This window comes from Delphinus delphis, chromosome 14 (assembly GCF_949987515.2).
Source record: "Delphinus delphis chromosome 14, mDelDel1.2, whole genome shotgun sequence".
In the NCBI taxonomy this organism is placed as follows: domain Eukaryota; kingdom Metazoa; phylum Chordata; class Mammalia; order Artiodactyla; family Delphinidae; genus Delphinus; species Delphinus delphis.
In genome coordinates this window covers 79,403,043-79,423,636 of record NC_082696.1, presented here as the reverse complement: position 1 = coordinate 79,423,636, position 20,594 = coordinate 79,403,043, and the positions used below count along the sequence as shown (strand labels likewise).

Sequence of the window (20,594 nt, the reverse complement as noted above, 5' to 3'; positions counted from 1 at the left end):
CGTCCCCAGCTGACTGCGAGGTTGAGCGGCTTACGGTTTTTGACGCGGGCTCGCTGAAGGCCAGAGGCGCAGCCAGGGACCCCGCGGCCTCCCTCCTCCTCGCGGGCTGGGGGCTTGGGGGCGGCAGGAGATCCAGCCACTCGTCCCTCGCGACGCGTCTCTCACCGCGTAAGTGGCGGCAGACCGGGGTGGGGAGGGGACCCCGCGAAGCCGGTGTCCTGAGGCTCTCCATCCTCCAGGATTTTCCCCCCAACCTCTGGGGCCGCCGCCGCCACTGCCGAGACTCGGCCGTTGTATGACTATCTCGGACATAAAGGAAAATTTCTTGACGGAGGGACCCGGTTTGTCCTCCCCTGCTTCGCGCGGCTGCCAGGCGCAGCTCGGGGCCGCTAGTTCACCGCGGAGGAGCCACTTTGGAGTTTTGACGCCCTCCCCACACTCCACCCCCGGGCTGGGAGGGATGTCCGGCTACTCTGGTCTGATGCCGGGATGGACAGTCACAGCCCGCCAGCCGGAGTGAGCGGCGGGGAGATGCCCGGTGCCCACCTCGCCGGCTCGGCGGCCGTGTCCTGCGGGTCAGCACCCTGAAAGCGGGGACCCGAGCGCCCCCGCCCGGAGCCTCGGCCCGCGCGCCCGGGGACTGGCTGGTACCTGGAGGGAAGGGCCGGGCAGTTCCCGCGCACACCCCTCGCGGAAGGACGGCGGGACCAGCCCGCGCGGCGGCGTAGCGGCGGGAGGGAACGGCGCCTGCCTCTCCCGTCCCTCCTCCGGGCACAAGGCAGGCCGCACCTTCCGGACACCTCCAAAGCGCCGGGAAGAACACGCCGAACTCGGCCTCCGAGAGGGGCTTCGGGGCCCGGCCCCCTCTGGCGTGGGGAGCCCGGGGCCGGGCGTGCGCGCGCGGGAGCTCCCGTTCCAGCCCCGGGGGCGCTTCACCAGGAGGGAGTATCCGCTACGGGAACTGAGGGGCCGGAGAAGCCCTCTTGGAGTGACGCCCCCGACACGTCCTGATTACGCATTCGAAGCTATAGGCTGCTCGACCCCGGGACTCCTCCGTCTCGTCCGCGCGCCTTTCCGCCCCCGCTGCTTCCCCTCCCCCGGCGCGCAGGTCGAGGGCCGCCGGGCGCCCCGTCCGCCGCCGCCGCCTCCTAGAAAGCGGCCGGCGCGCATGAGGCCGCGGCCCCCGCCGGCGGCGCCCCCCTCGCGGTGCCCGCGGTGATGCCATGCCCCGCCAGCACGCGGGCGGAGAGGAGGGCGGCGCCGCCGGGCTCTGGGTGAGGAGCGGTGCGGCGGCGGCGGCGGCGGCGGGCTGGGGGCGCGCGGGCTGCGGCATGAAGGATGTGGAGTCGGGCCGGGCCAGGGCGCTGCTGAACTCGGCGGCCGCCGGGGGCGACGGGCTGCTGCTGCTGGGCACCCGCGCGGCCGCGCTGGGCGGCGGCGGCGGCCTGCGGGAGAGCCGGCGGGGCAAGCAGGGCGCCCGGATGAGCCTGCTGGGGAAGCCGCTCTCCTACAGCAGCGGCCAGAGCTGCCGGCGCAACGTCAAGTACCGGCGGCTGCAGAACTACCTGTACAACGTGCTGGAGAGACCCCGCGGCTGGGCGTTCGTCTACCACGCTTTCGTGTAAGTACCCGCGCCCCCCGCCACCGCGGCGGCGGGGGCCCTCTTGCCTGGTCCCCCGGACGCCCGGCGCAGACACCCTGGCCGGGCGCGCGCATGCACACACACACACACACACACACACACACACATACACGTACACACGCGCGCGCACACGCGCACACACTCGCGTGCGCACACGTGGTAGCTTTTATTTCTTTGCACGTGTTTAGGGTCTTCCTCCTAGAGCCTGCCAGCTCCCTGAGCCCCACCTCTCTCGCCTCTGCGGACGGAGCCTTCCCGTCGGCGCTGAGCCACCCGGCCGCTCTGGGCGCCCGGGGGTAGAGCCGGGCAGGCGCGGGACCCCGGCTGCGCGGATAATTGGGAGAGATTAGGTCCCGAGATACGTCCACTCCAACCGTGGGGGGCGCCCGGGAGCTGGGCAAGGCTCAGGGAGGCGGGGCGCCCGCGTGAGGCTCGGGAGAGTGTGTTGGAAAGGTTAGGAGGTGATGGCGGGGTAGAGGCGGCGGGGAGAGGAGAGACGCAGGCCCGGGTCCTGGTCCCCGGGGCGGAGCTGGGGTGGGGGGGCTGCCGCTCGCGGCGGGGTGGTGGTGGGGAACAGCAGCTAGGTTTCCAGCGCGCCCGGAAACACGCCTCGCAGCTACCTCAACCGCCACTAACGGAAAGTCTGTCAGCGCACGTAGTGCTTCCTGCCACAGTGGTGGCCGAGGCCCAGAGGGGGCGAGCAGGGCCGGGCGAGGGGATGCTTCGCTCGGACGTAGTAGCCGAGGCTGGCGGGGAGCCCGGCGCGCAGGGGCGCGGGCCGAGGTGCAGGGCCGGCGCGCCGCCCGGGACGGGCTCAGGCAGTGGGTGAAGCAGGCAGTGGTGGCTTGGAGTCAGAGCGTGTGTGTTAAGGCTTCATCATCTAGCAGAGGATGCTTAATGAGAAAATGATTGGAAGCAAATGTTTATTTTTCCCTTAGGCATTTGAAATCTTTCAGTGCGTTTGAAGTTTACTACTATTTTTCCCACAATGACCATTCATTCAGTCTCCTGTTAGACTTAGGTTTATGTGGACATTTTAAGGTAGTTTTTATGCCGTTACGCCATCATCTTTTCTTCTTTTTCTCCTCTCTTTTTAGTTCCCCTTTTTTGCTTTTTTATGTTAAAATGAAATATAAAGACAGCAGCCATAGGAGGCCAGTAGAGAAAGTTTAAGGCACTCACTGACAGGTTCCTTGTTTCCTAGTAAAAAGATTTGCAACACGTGAATTAGGTATCTTTTAGAAATGAGGCGTGTCATCCAAACATAGCTCTCACCTGGGATGGAGGATTGGCTCCAGAAACATTTTTTGAAACAACATGGATGAAGTGGCTGGTTTGGTAAATAGGTGAGCCTGGAATTTGACCACGTAGGAGTCAGGAAATTGGTGGAGTCTACAATCTGTGTGACTCTGGTGTCTGGAAAATTTTACAGCCCCAGATTGATGTGAACTTGTAGCATGAGGTGGAATATTCCAGCCAGCTTTCCATCTTACAGTGTACACAAGGAGGACGTTGTGTAGCATCATGATTACATCAAAAGGTATAATGTGTGTAAGATTCACGTTGCCTCAGATGTGGTTATTGCAGTAAATGCTAGACTTAGAGAAACGCTACTGACACTTTTCACGTTCATGCCCTCTGAGTTGATATATAATGAATCCTATTACCTAATGAGCCTGAAAAATTATTCTGACCTGTCAGGATCCACTAAAACATTTAGCAATATGATTTGTGCTCAATTTGGCAGCAGAATATATACTGGATGGAAATTGGTTTTTTGTTTTTTTACACAAGAGTTTGCTCAGAACATTCATAGCTTTGATTTTACAATACGATGCTATTTAGCGGACTTTAATTTTTGGTAATTTATGTATTGTATATTCAGAAAGGGTGAGAGACAACTTTGGTTGGTGTTTGTGCTTTATATCTCCTAAGTGTTGCCCTTGAACATGAATGAGGACTTCTTGTAATGCAACGTTCTCTTTTCAATATGTTGGGGTCTAATAGGTTTTTCTGGCCTTACAGAATCTTAAATTTTTGACAAATCATTTTTGAAGAGGTTCAAGTTGGAATAATTCTCTACTCACCGGGCTTTATTGGTCAATCATTGTCTTTAGTGGTGGATACAAAATAAATTATGTGCTTGTCAATGCCACGTGCTGCGGTGAAGTTTTGCGTGACTGATTTCTAGAGCCTGAAACTGTAATGCTTGAGCGATCCGGTAGGGGTGCTAGACCCACATTAGCACAAAGACAGGAGCATCGGCACAACTACAGCTGATGCAGTAGCGGGGGACAGGCCATCTTTGGCAATTGCTACTTATGATTTTAAATAAGCTTTAGAGAAGCTGGATTTCACACGTTAAATTAATAAAGGAAAGTTACTTTGAGCTGTAAGTCTAACAAGACCATTAATAATAAAGGAAGTTGTAAGAAAACCATTTCTAAAGCAGTGTAACTAACTGATTCTTTGCCAGCCTGGGAATCCCCAAATCTTACTTTAATAACAGGTTTTGTAGCACATTAAGGCTCTTGCCAAGAACAAGTGCACTGTGATTAATGAGGTACTTCAGGGATGGATTTACTTGGTCGACCCACGTTTCCTTGCCAAGAAGCAAGAAAAGTATGTTTAAAGTTATGTTCCAGGTGACGAAACATTTCTGTTAAATATGCAAACCCCATGATTATAATGGTATTTTAATGGTATACAATGTGGTTTCAAGTGTTTGTGTCCCAGCCCACTGATGAGATGGCTGGCAAGAACAAGAGATGGCCTGCTGCAAATCCTTTCTTCCAATCTTTATAAATCGGTGGAAATTAGGAGAGTCTGTTCTCCTCCCGTTCTTTAGGATGTTCCCTGTTTTCAGCTGTCCTTCAGTTTAACGGAGGAGCTATTCACATAGGAGGTGACATACTTCTTTGAATGTTGTTTGTCCATTTTTAATCCCTCATCTTTTTCGGGAAAAGTGTAGAGTAAATGGTGGTAATAGAAAAACACACGATGGGCTCCATATATAAATTCGCGCCGATGGAACAAATGTGTTTCCGAGAAACAGCAAAGGCAACAGTGTGGCAGACACACGTAACTCGCCACTGTGTCCGGTGCATCTCTGCCAGGCATAATGCCATGGACCAGAATGTATATATGTTTTAAAGTAGAAGAAATCCTCCAGTCATCCAGGTTAGCAGCCCGGCAGTCATCCTTGATCCCTTCATTTTTCTCAGACTCGCTCCCGCTGTCCACCCAAATGATCGTTGAAGTCTGTGTGTTCACGCTATAAATATTTTTCAAATCCATTCCCTTCTCTCCTTTGCTACTGCTACCCTCCCTCTCTGCTTCTCCATCCATCCCCACTGGATTATTTATAATGGTCTCCGGCTTCTGTTCTCAGCCTTCCAGCTCTTTGCTCTGACACCACAGTGTTTTTCCCCAAATGCACATCTTATCATATCCCCTTGCCTCTAATCTTTCCATGACTCTCTACCATCTACTCATCTGTTCACTCATCCATCCATCTGCAAACATGTGAGTGTTCACGTGTGCTAATTCCCAAATTCATAAGGCGAAGGCCTCCACTCTCAAGAAGGGAAAAGACTCCAGTGCAAGCCTGTGAACAGGACTGAAACGCTGCTGTTATAGACGTGAGTACAGAGTCATGTGGGAAAAGAGAAGGAAGTGGAGGTGAGAGCACAAACGTCGGCACAGGCTTTCGAGAGGAAGAGAGGTATGAGCTGAGCTTTGACAAATGACTAAATTTTCAAGTGTAAAAGCAAGGAGGGGATGAGCAACCTTGGTGGAGAAAATAGCTTAGGTAAAGACACTGGCACTGGAATCAACATGGTAATTCTGGGTACTGTGAGTATCTGCAGTATGGGCACGACCCCAGGAAAAGAGGGTAGAGCAAAAGGCACATGTGCCTGACCTTGGGTGGCTTCAGACGCCGGCCATGGAATCTAGTCTTTATCCTGTAGCTGGTACTGGTCAGTGAATGGTGATAATCAAGAGGGATGATGTCATCAGACGCGTATTTTGGGTAGACGTGTCTTTCCTTAGTTCGGTGAATGGATTGAAGGGTGCCAGATGGGACCAGTGTGGCCTGTGAGGAGATGACAGCAACTGTCCAAGTTTTCCACTCCTTCTTGTATTCTTTTATCCATAAATTCGTGCCACGATGTCTGTCGACTGTCTCCTTTGTGCCATGGACTGTTCTGGAAAGGTGAGAGACGATTGCCTGAGGAGCTTAGGCAGTAACCGTAGGGACAAGACGGAGGGATTTAATTAGAGAGCAGTTACGTAGGTACCATGCAGATTGTTTTCACCAGTCCCACGTGCGGTGTGAGAGAGACGACCCTGAGCTGGGTGATTTGGGGAATGGAAGTACCATTCACTAACATACGGCACAAAGGGCGGGTGGCATGCTTTCAGGGAACATAATGAGTTCCGACTTGCACTTGTTCAGTTTGAAACGTTTGTCAGATGTTCAGGGAGAGAGCGTAAGTGGTAAACACACAATAGTGAACCAGGTACGCACGGTCTCTCTCCGTCGGGTCTTGGATCGGCAGCTAGAACCATGTCTGTCGCAAAGAGAGCAAAAATAAATAAAATGTATTTCAAAGAATGACTGCCTTTACAGATCGAGAGCAAAATCTAGATGTCTCGATTAGACATTCAGATTTGGAGGCTGCCAGCAGTTTTGTGCTGCTGAAAGCAATGAGTGGGACAAGTGAGGTAGCCCAGAGGTGCAGGGTGGGGTGAGAACGTGGCAGAGGACAGAGTGGGGATGCAGCTCTGTAAGAGATCACAGAAGGACCTGGGAAACCTCGACAGTGACCACAAGGCCACAGGGAAAAGCCAGGAGGCCTTCTCTTTATAAAAGCGAAGGCAGGAAGACGTGTGCAGGAAGGAGCTGCCGTCGGCATTTCCGGTGCTGCAGAAAGAACTAGAAGCGGTGTGTTAGGATTTCATTGGTTGGTGACGAAGGAGGTTCCCTGATGGCCTTTGCCGAAGCAGCAGCAGTGGGATGGTGTCGTGACTGGGATTTAAGTGGGTTGAGGATGGCTGAGAGCTGGGACGGAGGGGACAGGAGCGTAGATTAACTCCAGATTCCTTGGACCGGCTCAAAAGACCCCTCATGACGTGGCCTCTGCCATGTTTCCTGTCTCATCCCTAATACACTCCTGAGCCCCAGCCTTGCTGAGCCCCCCCATCCTGTATCTGCCGCCGGACACAGTATTTGCACACGCTCTTCTCTGGGGCTTTTCCCACCCCTTGCATTCTAGCTGCACAACTCCTACTGTCTCTTCAAAACACAATTCAAGGGTCGCCTCCTCTTGGGCACATCTCCCGCTGCCAGGATAATTTAGGTGCCTCTCATGTCAGCTCCCATGGGCCCCCGGGAACGACATAACCCTGGTGCTTGCCCCGCCTTACGGTCCTCGTGAGCCACTTGGTCTGTCTCTCCCACAGGAGGGTGAACTTCCTGTACAGAAATCCTCCTATTCATCTCTGAATCCCAAGCACCTAGCAAGGTGCCCTGTATGGAGCAGACCCTCCGTACATGCCTGCTGCACGAGTAGGTAAATCATTTTCCTTGGAAACCTTCCACACAGGAGTTGCAGAGTGAAGCAAAGCTGAAGGAATTACCAAGTCTTTTTGATTTGCTTAGAGGTAAGATACCGATGATTCATTTAGAAGAGGAGGGTATGGGCCCAGAAGCAGGAGATCTTTGCTTCCAACTTGCCCACTAATCCGCTTTGTGACTTGGAATAAGTTACTTCCCCCTCCTGGGTCTCCAAATCTTATCTGTGAAACAGGCACAGAGGTGTTTGTGATGCAGCCACAGTGATGGAGGCTAATGTGGAGGGTCTGAAATGGAATCGGAAGGGGAAGGAGTATTTGTAATTAGTGACCTGATCTCTTAATCCTTTCCCTTCCTCCGCCCCGAGCTGCAGGCCCACCTCCTAATTGTTCGCGTTAACTCCAAACTCCTGGGGGGCGGGGGTCAGTGGGCCACACATTAGTCAAGGGGGTCTTTCTAAGGAGTTAACCAGAGCACAGCACTCCCCTGTTGGACGAAGGATCTGCTGATCGCCGTCTCTACCCAGCTTCCTAGGGGCAGAGGCTGTCGTCTGGTTCTCTGCTGTATCACCAGCACCCAGCCCAGGGTCTGGCGTGTAGATGTTCCATGTGTGCAAACTGATTCACACCCCTCATCCCCCCAAATACACTGCTGGTTTCCTGGTGGAAGATGGAATGTGACCCTCTTGGCCATTTCCTGTGTCAGCACTCAAACAGATGTGATGACCAGCCTTATTATTTACATATATATTCTGTTCAGAGCTAAATCTCTGTCTATAGAAAGTGATGTCTGCATTTTATTTTCACTCCTTCAAAACCAATGATTTCCCTTAAATACAGACAGGCCTTCTACAAATTATACTGCTTTTTGCCCTGCTAGTCTAGGAACATAAAATGCTCCATATAAAACGCTCAAATCAATCTGTTTTCAGAAATTGAAGCAATGCTGTAGTATTTGAGGATCATATTCCAATTAGAAATGTTGAAAGTGTTAAAATCTTAGCACTGGGAACATTACGGCCTAAGAGAAATGACACATAAGAAAAAGATATTTCAAAATGGCATGAAGTCTTGATACAAGAACCACTATAAACAAGGAAGGTAGCCAGCCGTCTTTTGATAATAGCTTGTGAAGAAGAGGTGTCCGTTTTAATTTTTAATTGCAAATGGCTATTTTGGCGACTGAGAGCGCCAGCAGAGCGAGTCTTCGCCCAGCCCACTGCTGTGAAAGTGCTTGAAACGGCCCAATTGCTGGGCTGCCATAGCTTCTAGTTGTGTTTAACGACGGGTAGGTGTTTTCACTTCGATTTCCTTTTCCTTCAACCATTTCAAGGATGCTATTTGAAGTTTTATTTGGTTTCAACCTGGTAGACAGATTGGCTACACGACTGCATTGCTTCATAATTTCTAAAATTCTTTGATGGCTCTCAGAGTTTTAGGTGATCCTTTTGATACTCTGTTATCAGTCTGTGGAAGTAGTGAGTTTCCAAAATGTTACTGAGGTCATCTATTGATAAACTGAAAAATACTTTGTGCTTTTTCCATTTTATATATCTGTATTTCTCTCTCTATATATGCACACATGTATTCCATACCTACTGTGTCCTAGCACAGAACTTGTTAGTGCAAATATTTATGTTTACCTTATTTTTGCTCCTCTAAAAGTAAATAAGACATTTGACTAGAATGCAATTGAAAATAAAAAGATCATATGGAGATTATATCATAACTTGAAAGATATATTTAAATTTAACTGTGTATGAAGAAAACACTTTTGACAAACTTACTCATAGTCTTTGTTGCTTCCATTTATAGTACCTGTGAGGTAATTCTAGAAACTCAGTTCCATCTTCAGTCAGTGGCAGGATCATCTTTTATAATTATCATGTTATAATTTCTCTCTTTTTTTCTCAACCATCAATTCAGATGAATACTTGACAGTCATTGTGTGTACCACTGAATGTTCTAGGTGCTGGTGGTGCAAAATGGGGAACCATGCTGGACCATGACCTCAGGGAAAGGGCAATATGATTAGATTCGGATTCAGTTATCAACTTTACTGATTTCGTGACTGTGAGCAAGTTGCTTCCAATACCATCAACTTAACCTGTAAAACAGGAACAATAATATTACATCAGTGTATTGCGATATTTTATATGTATCTAATATGTATGCTTATAATCCCAGTGAGCACATGGTCATTATTGAAACAGGAGAGAGATACAGAGGCAATGTGATGGAGGGAGGGACAGCTCTGTCCAGGTCCAGGATACTCTCCTGTAGGTGCTGGGCAGTTTTTGAATTTGGTGGGTTTAGGCAGGTGGTAATGTCATTGAATTTACATTGTAGATTGTCCAGTCTGCCAGCTTTAGGAATGATGGCTTAAAGGGGACAAAGGAGGTGGGAGATCCATTTCAAAACTGTGATTTCAACTGAGGCAAGAAATAATTAGGACTAGGACGGGGGGCAGTGGTAGCAAAGATGGAGAAGAAAATATGGCCCTGGTGGTGCAGTGGTTAAGAATCTGCCTGCCAATGCAGGGGACACGGGTTCGAGCCCTGGTCCGGGAAGATCCCACATGCCGCGGAGCAACTAAGCCCGTGCGCCGCAACTACTTAGCCTGAGCTCTGGAGCCCGTGAGCCACAACTACTGAAGCCCCGGCGCCTAGAGCCCATGCTCTGCAACAAGAGAAGCCCGCGCACCACAACAAAGAGTAGCCCCCGCTCGCCGCAACTAGAGGAAGCCCACGTGCGGCAACGAAGACCCAACACAGCCAAAAATGAATAAATTAAATAAATAAATTTTAAAAAAAGAGAAAATATGGTGATAGAGTTGCAATGTATTAGAGGGGTCAACGTGGAAGATGAAGCAGAAGGATGGATTTGCTGTTTCCTGGTTCCTGGTTTGGGTGGTGGGCTATGTAGTGGGGGCCGTTAAATGAGATTGAGAATACAGGGGGGACAGCAGGCTGCAGGGGATGTTGGGGTGATAGATGAGTTTAGTCTGAAGATGCTGAGCCTTCGGTAACTGTGGGCTCCTCGCTATACACGTCTGGCAGTTGTGGATGAAGGTTTAAGAGACACGGAGGTACCGACAGCGCTTAAAATCACAAGGAGCGTGTGTAAAAGAGAGAGGGATGGAAACCTGGAGAATACTGACACGTAAGGGTGAGCAGAGAAAGGGGAATAAAATGGAGCAGACGGCGAGATGGAAGGAAACACTGGACAGAAGGATGGCCAGGAGATCGTGGAAACCAAGGGTACTGAGAGAGTTTCAAGAAATAGTCCACTGTGAAATATAGGCAGTGGTTACCACTGGATCTGACGGCAGCATGGGAGGCGGCAGTGAAGGAAGCGCTTAGGGCAGAAGCCAGGATGCTGTTCGCTGGGAAATGAATCGGAAGTGACGGGAGGAATTGGTGAGCGTGAGCCCTGTATTCAGTTAGTTTAGCGGGAATATTAACAAGAGAGACTGAACTCTAGCTTGAAGGAAACACAAGACTAAAGGGCAGAACAAGGGAGGGGAACTGGTAGGAAAGATGATTTATCATCAACGGTAGTCATTTTAATTATTGATTATATGCTGGACGTTGTTCTTAATGCCTTACACACGCTCAGTCTTTTAATCTCAGAACAGCCCTAAGAGGTGCTATTTAGGATCGTCATCTCCTGTGGACAGACCAGGATGCTGAGGCAGGGTGAGGGTCAGTGATCTGGCCATGGTCAGCCAGCCACCGACTTAATGGCAGGGCTTTGAACCGGGCAGGTTGGCTGGCAGCCCGCGTTCTTAACCACTGTAATCACCACTATTGTGGACGATGCCTGTGGGCCCAGGGCCCCTCCTATTACATGGATGGCATCATTTAAAAACGGCTTTGGGGGTGTGGGGTGGGATGAATTGGGAGATTGGAATTGCCGTATATACACTTGATACTATGTATAAAATAGATAACTAATAAGAAACTATGGAATTGACGTATATACACTATTGATACTATGTATAAAATAGATAACTAATAAGAAACTACTATACAGCACAGGGAACTCTACTCAGTGCTCTGTGGTGACCTAAATGGGAAGGAAATCCAAAAAAGAGGGGACATATGTATACATATAGCTGATTCACTTTGTTGTACAGCAGAAACAAACACAACATTGTAAAGCAACTGTACGCCAATAAAAGTTAATTTAAAAACATAAATAAAAATTTTAAAATGCTTTAGGGTGTGGTATAGCTCTTAGCAAAATAGCATATGCACAATAAATATTGTTGAAAAAAAATGAATGATGGTTAAAACCCCTTATAACTTAGTATCAGAGAATTACATGTAACTTAACAGTGTTAAGTACTATTAACAGTTTCTGTCTCCAAATTCTAACCAGCTCAAGTTTTAATTTTTCCATAAAGGTTCTCTTCATAGCTCTGGGTTATTTCCTTACTTTTATTTACCTCACAGAGCTTTTATTATTTGGACCATGTATTTTAGCCCTTAATTACATTCTTGCATTGCTTTCTAATTGGATCGTTTAACTAATTCTTCAAAAATAATTTCTGTCTAAAGAAACCAAAGCACCCTTTTTATTTGTATCTCCTATGGCATCAAGCCCAGATTTTTATCCTTTGTTTTTAATCAAAATTTACCTAGTCTATCGCTACCAGGGGGACTATTTGAATGCTATAACTTTTTAATTTTTTTCAAACAGGAATTTCCTTAAGATCTACTAGTTTAAATTGTGGAGCAACTTATATTGAGGACCCAAATTGCTATAATAACTTCTTAATAGCATTGCCTATAAACATTAAATTTTGAATTTATACTTTCACTGCAGAATGCCTAAGATTCATTTAAAATAGTAGCAGTTGCTTCATTTATGTTTCACAATGGCTGAATGTACCATAGAACCATTTGCTCCAAACTGATTTTACCAGATTTTCTTTCTTTAAACTAATAGAATACTCGTGTTTTCTTCACACTAACATAAATATCTTCCATTTAGTCTCCATGCTTCCTTCTCCCCTCCCCCATACACCTTTTTCCTGGATGTTTCTTCCTTTCTTTCTCTCAATTGTCCCATCATCTTTCCCCCTAACTAAACTATTCCTAGTTTTTTTTTCCTTCCTCTCTGGGCATGTATATTTCTGAAATGAGTTTTCTCTTTATTTCTTTTTACCAGGTTGTGTAATTTGATTTCTCTTCCTCTTAAAGCTGTCTGCTCTTAATCAGGAGATGGGCTGACCCTGTAATTGCTTACAGGCTGCAAGAGTGTCCTGCATCAGCAGACCGGGCCACCTAATGTACACATTGCTCTGCAGTAATTCACTGAGGCCTCCAGAAAGATGAGGGGTTAGAGAACCCTACTTTTCTGGGAGTTTTAGTTAGGCTCAGGTTTCTTAGGAAAAAAGAGAGTGAAGCCTTACAATTTCTCTGATGCTTTCTAATATCTACCTATTATTTCTGAAATCTGGGAGTACTCAGATATTCCGTGAATAACTTTTAAAAGATCATACTTTCCATTTTGGAAGTTGACTACTCTATATAGCTGAGAAAGAAATTATTTTTATTCCTGATGGAATTATTGTAGAAAAAAGCACATTGGAGAAGTCAATATGTCTGTCACTCAGAGTTAAATAGCAGGTAACTTAAAGTCATTCATCGCATGTCCATCAATAGATGGATGAAGGAGATGTGATACAAATATACGATGGAATATTACTCAGCCATAAAAAAGAACGAAATCTTGCCAGTTGTGACAACAAGGATGGACCTTGAGGACATTGTGTTGAGTGAAATAAGTCAGACAGAGAAAGACAAATACCACATGATCTCACTTGTATGTGGAATCTAAAAAGCAAAACAAGTGAACAAACAAAACAAAATAGAAACAGAGTTATAGATACAGAGAGCAAACTGGTGGTTGCCAGAGGGAGCAGGGGGTTGGGTAAAATAGATGAGGGGGGGTTAAAAGGGCACAAACCTTCAGTTATAAAATAAATCAGTCACAGGAATGTAATGTATGGGATGGAGAATATAGTCAATATATAGTCTATAACATGGTAATAATTCTGTCTGGTGACGGTTTCTAGACTCATCATGGTGCTTATTCCGTAATGTATTTGATTGTCAAATCGCCCTGCTGTACACCTGAAACTAACATAATATTGGATGTCAACTATACTTCCATAAAAAAATATTTATCATGTAGACTGTTTACAGTCGTTAGCAGATTCTTTTCTCAGTGAGCCAGGAAATAGATCTATAATTCGGCAACAGAGAGCTGCAGTTCTCCTGTTTAATTGGAGGTTAAAGCATGGACTCAAACTGCAAGCTGTCAGGGGAGTGCATAGGAGAGAGAAAACCACCTGTATTTTTTCCTAGTTGGAAATTTTTCCAAAGCATAGGCTTTGGGAAAGCTATTCCCACAATCTTTTATGGAATAGGTTCCAAGTTTAGGGCTCCCTTTTCTCTAAACCTGTTTCCCCTCATACCTGAACAAATCTGGATGGGATTGAGAATCTGGATGGGATTGAGAATTTGGGTTCTTCTCCCATGTTTGGGTCATCGAATACATTTCCCAGCTTTCTGAGTTGTACAGTTAAGACATGATTCTTCACTGTTTGTTCAATAACGTGACCTCATGCTATGTATAAGGACCTGAACTACACCAGAACTACAGAAACTGAACGGAAATAAGACACAGCCTATTCCTTCAAGGAATTTTTACTCCAGAAGGGTATGAGTTTACTGTTTACTGAGTTACAAAAACCACCTCTCTGAGTTGACAGGATGAAAGCAAAGGTTGGCCTTTCTCCAGAGACATTTAGCTACTGCTCCTATTAAAGGGATTTTCAGGGTAAAGTCTGATTACCGTACAGAGAACTGCTGACTGTCAGCTCTCTTGACCCCTTGGGAAACATGGAAGCTGGGTGCCCAGCTGCCCATGCAGGTGGGCATTCAGTTCAGTGCCTCCCACACAGAGACCAAACCCAGGAGTTCCCACTGATCACAGTAATTTCCAAAGAGCAGTAATTAAACTAGTTAAACTAAATGTTCTAGTTAATACAACATTCTGAGTATGTTTAATTTGCTCTCAAGTGTGTTTAAAAATAGAAAAGAAACCAGTGCTGCTTCATAGTACTTTGTTTGAGGATGTTATTTTTTTTCTCCCCAAAATGACTTACAAAAAATAATGCAAACCAAAAGTTTTTTCTTTTTCTAAATCAAATGAAATGCCTGTTTATCTTCAGTATATATGCTAAATTTATACTCTTGTTAGCTTTATTTTAGTACATGGCGGAAGATATTACCATGGGGCCTGGAATTCATTCATTCTTTCATTCATTCATTCACTATTTGAGTGCCCACCTCATGTCATGTCCTTGGAACCCTTTGGAAACACTCTTTCCCATTTGATCGACTTTCTCCAGGCATGTGGGAAATGGCTCTTTTTCTTCAACCAGAGAGTGGCTCTTCAGAGTGAAGATAAAGGCATTGAGTGTAAGAATGTATGTTCACTGCAGTCCTAAGGGTGCACTTGGCTATCTCCTTAAGACTACAACCTAACCTTCAGATGTATTTCTGAACTAGATGGGCAGTCAGGTGACAGAATTACACGGTGACATTAAACTGGTTTTAAATTGACCGGAGCCAGATGATTAGATCCTCTAGTTCTGCTCTGCTCCATCAAATGGAAAAGGCGAGGAAGTTGGATTCAATACAAATGACTTTGGGGGAACTCATTTATAACCTTCAAGATAAGATCACGTGGACCTTGACATCTGGAAGAAATGACAGTCACTCTGTTTAGGGGCAACATTATCTCCAAGCTTGAACATTCACATTGGCACCCAAGTTTTTTTCCGTAGAAGAAAATCAGATAAGTCCTTTAGATTCAGATCCACCAGAGAATAAATAGAAAGAGATGGTTGACAGTCAGCACAAAGGAACCAGCTAGGCACTGAGATGGCCCTGCAGACCTTCCAAAGGTAGGACAGGAGACACACGAGGAAAGGAAAAAGTAGGCAGGTCACATTTATGCCCATGGTGTTAACTTCTGCACGGTCACTCGGGCCACCAGTTTGGTGGGACCACGTTTCAGTTATTCTGTCTCTCAGTGGAAGGGACCGTAGTCATTCCACTGAAAGTGGAAGTTATCTTTAGCAGGAAAGATTCCTTTACATGGATCCAGAGCTTTTCCTCTAATGTTGGACCTGAGGAGTTACTTTACAAATGACTGTTCCCAAACTAGATGGGTCATGCTGTGGAGAGCTGTTTTTCAGAGCTCGTGGGTATGGAGTTTTATTCCAGGCTTTGGGGCAGGAAGTGGGTAATACAGATAAATTTATAGGTGGCACCAAAGGAGGTGGCTTAGACAACCATAAACAAGAATAGTTAAGAAACTATCACATTGTGCCGGAGAAAACAGAATACTCATCTAATTCAAGGGTAGGTACCGTAATTCACAGTTGTCATTAATGAGGGAGCATTCTTTTTTCCTCCAACAAAGGTGAAAGGCAATTACCCGAATTGTTTTCTGTTTGTCATTGGTCCAAAGTCCTTTTCCACGTTGCAGCCTTAATATAGATTTCCAAAGCACGTGACAATACACTGGAGAGACCTAGTCACGTTAAATCTATCGTGTGTGTGTTTTTCATACTTGCTCGCAGAGCCGCATATGAAGCTGGTGGTTACGCCAGAGTTAGTGTCTGGGGGGTGGGGTGCAGGGGGGTGCAGCGACACAGCACCATGAGGGCCTGGCCTGGAGCATCAGCCAGGGGACGGTGAAGGAGGGGAGGGCAGCAGAGAGTTCAGAGGGAGAACCAGAGTTCCTAGCCCTGGATCGGCGTTTGATAGACAGAGAGATGAAAGAATCAGAGTTTTCACGGTTTCAAGCCAATGTGACTGTGACTAAGCAAAGATGCTCAATTCTGTTTTAGGGAGAGACGGAATGCACAGGTGAGCATATAACCTATTTGAGCTTTGGGAGAGGGAGGAGAGGGTCATTAGTTAGTGATGTAGAGGTGCTGGTGACAAAAAAGCCGTTGGAGAAGAATGTAGGGAGAGAGGTTTAGGGAATACTGGCATTTGGGGAGAAAAGAGGAGAAAAGGGGCTTGTGAAAGAGACAGAGAAGAGAAGGACTCGAAACAGGGTAACACAGCATCCGCAGGGGGACCAAGTCTCAAAGAAGGAGTGCAATGGGCTGAGAGTATTATAAAGAAAAGAAATGAAGCTCTGAACATTGGGGTGTATATGTCTTGTCTTTTTTCCCTCCTTTTTTTTCAAATTAATTAATTAATTAATGTATTTATTTTTGGCTGCGTTGGGTCTTCGTTGCTGCGCACGGGCTTTCTCTAGTTGCAGCGAGCAGGGGCTACTCTTTGTTGCGGTGCGCGGGCTTCTCATTGCGGTGGCTTCTCTTGTTGTGGAACATGGACTCTAGATGCGTGGGCTTCAGTAGTTGTGGCACGCGGGCTCAGTAGTTGTGCCTCACGGGCTCTAGAGCGCAGGCTCAGTAGTTGTGGTGCACGGGCTTAGTTGCTCCTTGGCATGTGGGATCTTCCCGGACCAGGGCTCGAACCCATGTACCCTACACCGGCAGGCGGATTCTTAACCACCGCACCACCAGGGAAGCCCCATATATGTCTTTTCTAATTAGTGATTTCCTTTCCTTTGGATATACGCCCAGGAGTGGAATTGCTGGATCATATGGCAGCTCTATTTTTAGTTTTTTGAGGACCCTCCCTACTGTTCTCCATAGTGGCTGCACCAATTTACGTTCCCAGCAACAGTATAGGAGGGTTCCCTTTTCTCCACACCCTCGCCAACATTTATTATTTTGCTTGTCTTTTTGATGATGACCATTCTGACGGGTGTGAGGTGATATCTCGTGGTGGTTTCAGTTTGCATTTCTCTGATGGTTAGTGATGCTGAGCGTGTTTTCATGTGTCTGTTGGCCATCTGTATGTCTTCTTAGGAAACCTGTGTATTCAGGTCATCTGCCCATGTTTTAATTGGACTGTTTGTTTTTAGATATTGAATTATGTGAGCTCAGTATATACTTGGAATATTAACCCCTTATGAAACATATCATTTACAAATATCTTCTCCCGTTCAGTAGGTTGTCTTTTTGTTTTGTTGATGGTTTCCTTCACTATGCAAAAGCTTTTAAGTTTAATAGGTCCCATTTGGGTTTTTTTTTTTTTTTTTTTTTTTTTTTTGCTTTTTTGCTTTTGTTTCCCTTGCCTGAGGAGACAGATCCAAAAAAATATTGCTAAGACTTATGTCAAAGAGTGTACTGCCTATGTTTTCTTCTAGGAGTTTTATTGTTTCCTGTGTTACATTTAGAGAGGCATGGACATACATACACTACCAAACGTAAGGTAGATAGCTAGTGGGAAGCAGCCGCATAGCACAGGGAGATCAGCTCGGTGCTTTGTGACCGCCTGGAGGGGTGGGATAGGGAGGGTGGGAGGGAGGGAGATGCAAGAGGGAAGAGATATGGGGACATATGTATATATATAGCTGATTCACTTTGTTATAAAGCAGAAACTAACACACCAGTGTAAAGCAATTATACTCCAATAAAGATGTAAAAAAGAAAATAACCTAAGTGTTCATGAACAGGTGAATGGATAAAGAAAATGTGATACACACCCACACACCCACACACACTGGAATATTACTCAGCCATAAAAAAGAATGAAATTTTGCCATTTGCAACAACATGGATGGATATGGAGGGTATTATGCTTAGTGAACTAAGTCCAAGAAAGACAAATACATTGTTTTGACTTTCATGTGGTATCTAAAAAAAAAGAATGAATATAACAAAACAGAAACAAACTCATTGATATGAGAACAAATTAGTGGTTACCAGTGGGGAGAGGGCCAGGGGGGTGGGGGAAGGGCAAGAGATGGGCAAGAGATTAAGAGGTACAAACTACTGGGTATACAATAAGATTCAAAGATGTAACCTGCAGCACAGGGAATAGAGCCAATAGTTTACAATAACTTTACATTGAGTATCATCTATGAAAATATTGAATCACTGTGTTGCACACCTGAAACCATTGATAATTAACATTGTAAATCAACTATGCTTCAATCTAATTACAAAATGCTGCTGACAAAAGTTTCTTAATTTCTTGAGGAAAAAAAAGAGTAGCAATGAAGATGTAGATGTAAAAAGAGGCAGTGATGTAGACAAGCAGCATAGAGCAGGGGCGGCCAGAACCTGGAAAGGGGGGGCCACCTAGGAGGGGACAGGTCTGCAGCCCCATGTGCTCCGAGGACATCTGCGTCACAGGGAAGAAATTGCGTCCTGGGAAAAGGGCCAAAGTAACCCAGCAACCAGGCAATGTGGAGCACAGCAGTCAGCATTCAGAAGGCATCCCGCAGGTGTAAGGGATGTCCTGAAGGTGTATCCTGAGAGATGGGGGTGCCCAGAGAGCCTCTGTGAGCAGACAGGGAAGTCTGGTGTGGGAGCAGCCTTGCAGTCCAAAGAGAGACACGGGTAAGTGCAAGGCAGTTCCAAAGAGTCTGTGATACAGCGCCGGCGCTGGGAGAGGAAGGAGAAGACAGACTGGACTGCGTAACTGACAATCAAATTGCTGCAGAGAGCGGGGGAACGGGAGATTAGGGAGCGACAGAGTACAACCAAGCGCTTCTTTATTTCTCCAGGCAGTTGGATGACTGCACAAATATAAAAGCCTAGGGAAGGGCCCCCCAGGTGGAGAAAGGTGAAGGTGATTGAGAGGACCAAGACTCTGGAGGAAGAGAGCTAGGGATAGATGGTAAGTGAAGGTCTGGGATGGCGGCTTTGGGTGTGAGAAGCAAGCCCCAGGAGGTAGGTTAACAAGGTTTCTGGACAGCGACAAACGCCCTGATGCAGGTAGAAGGCTCTGCAGGTGACATTCTGAGGTCTCCCCGATGGTGGTGCACAGGCGAGATTTAAAAGGCGTGGGGACCCTGACTCAGATCTGACAGCCGCCTCCCAGGTAAAGGGAAGGAGGGATGCTCTGGAAGTGACATGGTGACCTTGGGCAAGTCCCCGGCTTCTTGGGGCCCAAACACCTGGTAAATGTGGAAATGTGCAGGTGTGAAAGCACCTTACTGTAACAGTAGGCACATGTAAAAACGTGTTTAATGAATAAATCAATGAACACATTACTTATTTTACAGTAGCATTGTATTTGGTGCTAGGATTCCATACCAAGAGATTTACTGTTGTCTCTAGAAGCTCTCTGCATTGGAACAAAAAGATCTTTCTATAATCTCTCTATTTTTGAATCTACAGAGAAAAGCACATTCTTAAGGCTTAAAGTTGGAAAGATTGTCAGGGACTACCGCTTTGACACATTTAGTAGTAGGTTCACAGAGCTGCAAGGACCTTTGGTGACCTATTCCTACACTGTCCTTTCTTAGCTGGGAAAACTGTGGCTACAGAAAAGTCAAGTGACTTGTTCCACATCAAACACTGCCAGGGGCAGCCCCGGTGGCCGGGCCTCCCGTCAGCCTTACTGAGATGACTTCGCGATCTGCCCTACGCGCCCTCTAGTGAAGGTTCTCTGAGGTTTTCATACGATGAGAAGTGGGGAGCGACAAATTAGGAGTTTGGGGTTAACATATACACACCACTATATATAAAATAGATAACCAACAAGGACCTACTGTACAGCACAGAGAACTTTACTCAGTATCTTGTAATAACCTGTAGGGGAAAAGAATCTAATAAAGAATATGTGTGGGGGGTGAGTGTGTGTGTCTGAAACTGAATTACTTGGCTGTACACCTGAAACTAACACAACATTGTAAAGCAAACATCAATAAAACGAAAACAAAAAAATAAGTAGTGACATTTCAAATCCTATTGTTTGTTCAACTCTTATATGAAGCATATTCTTTTTTCTTTTAATAAATTTATCTATTTTATTGTTGGCTGCGTTGGGTCTTCGTTGCTGCACGTGGGCTTTCTCTGGTTGTGTGAAGCATATTTTTTTTTAAACAGAGAACAGGAGTATTTATTTATTTTAAAATTTATTTATTTATTTATTTATTTATTTTGGGCTGTGTTGGGCCTTCGTTTCTGTGCGAGGGCTTTCTCTAGTTGTGGCAAGCAGGGGCCAGTCTTCATCGCGGTGCGCGGGCCTCTCACTATCACGGCTTCTTTTGTTGTGGAGCACAGGCTTCAGACGCGCAGGCTCAGTAATTGTGGCTCACGGACCCAGCCGCTCCGCGGCACGCGGGATCTTCCCAGACCAGGGCTCGAACCTGTGTCCCCTGCATTAGCAGGCAGATTCTCAACCACTGCGCCACCAGGGAAGCATATTCTTTTAAAAAGCAGTTTAGAACCTTTTCTCTCTGTATGTTAACAGAG

At 46.6% G+C, this 20,594-nt stretch overlaps 1 protein-coding gene across 5 annotated transcripts in view; it reads left to right on the top strand.

The window, feature by feature from the left end:
* The first annotated feature begins 1,004 nt into the window (after positions 1–1,004).
* The window catches only part of KCNQ5 (potassium voltage-gated channel subfamily Q member 5), a 580,339-nt gene continuing 560,749 nt past the window's right edge, over positions 1,005–20,594 (top strand). For all 5 annotated transcript variants that reach the window (XM_060030362.1, XM_060030361.1, XM_060030363.1 and 2 more), the window contains exon 1: positions 1,005–1,621. In XM_060030362.1, the coding sequence (XP_059886345.1) occupies positions 1,224–1,621 (398 nt within the window). In that variant the 5' untranslated portion in view covers positions 1,005–1,223. The remainder of the gene's footprint in view (positions 1,622–20,594) is intronic.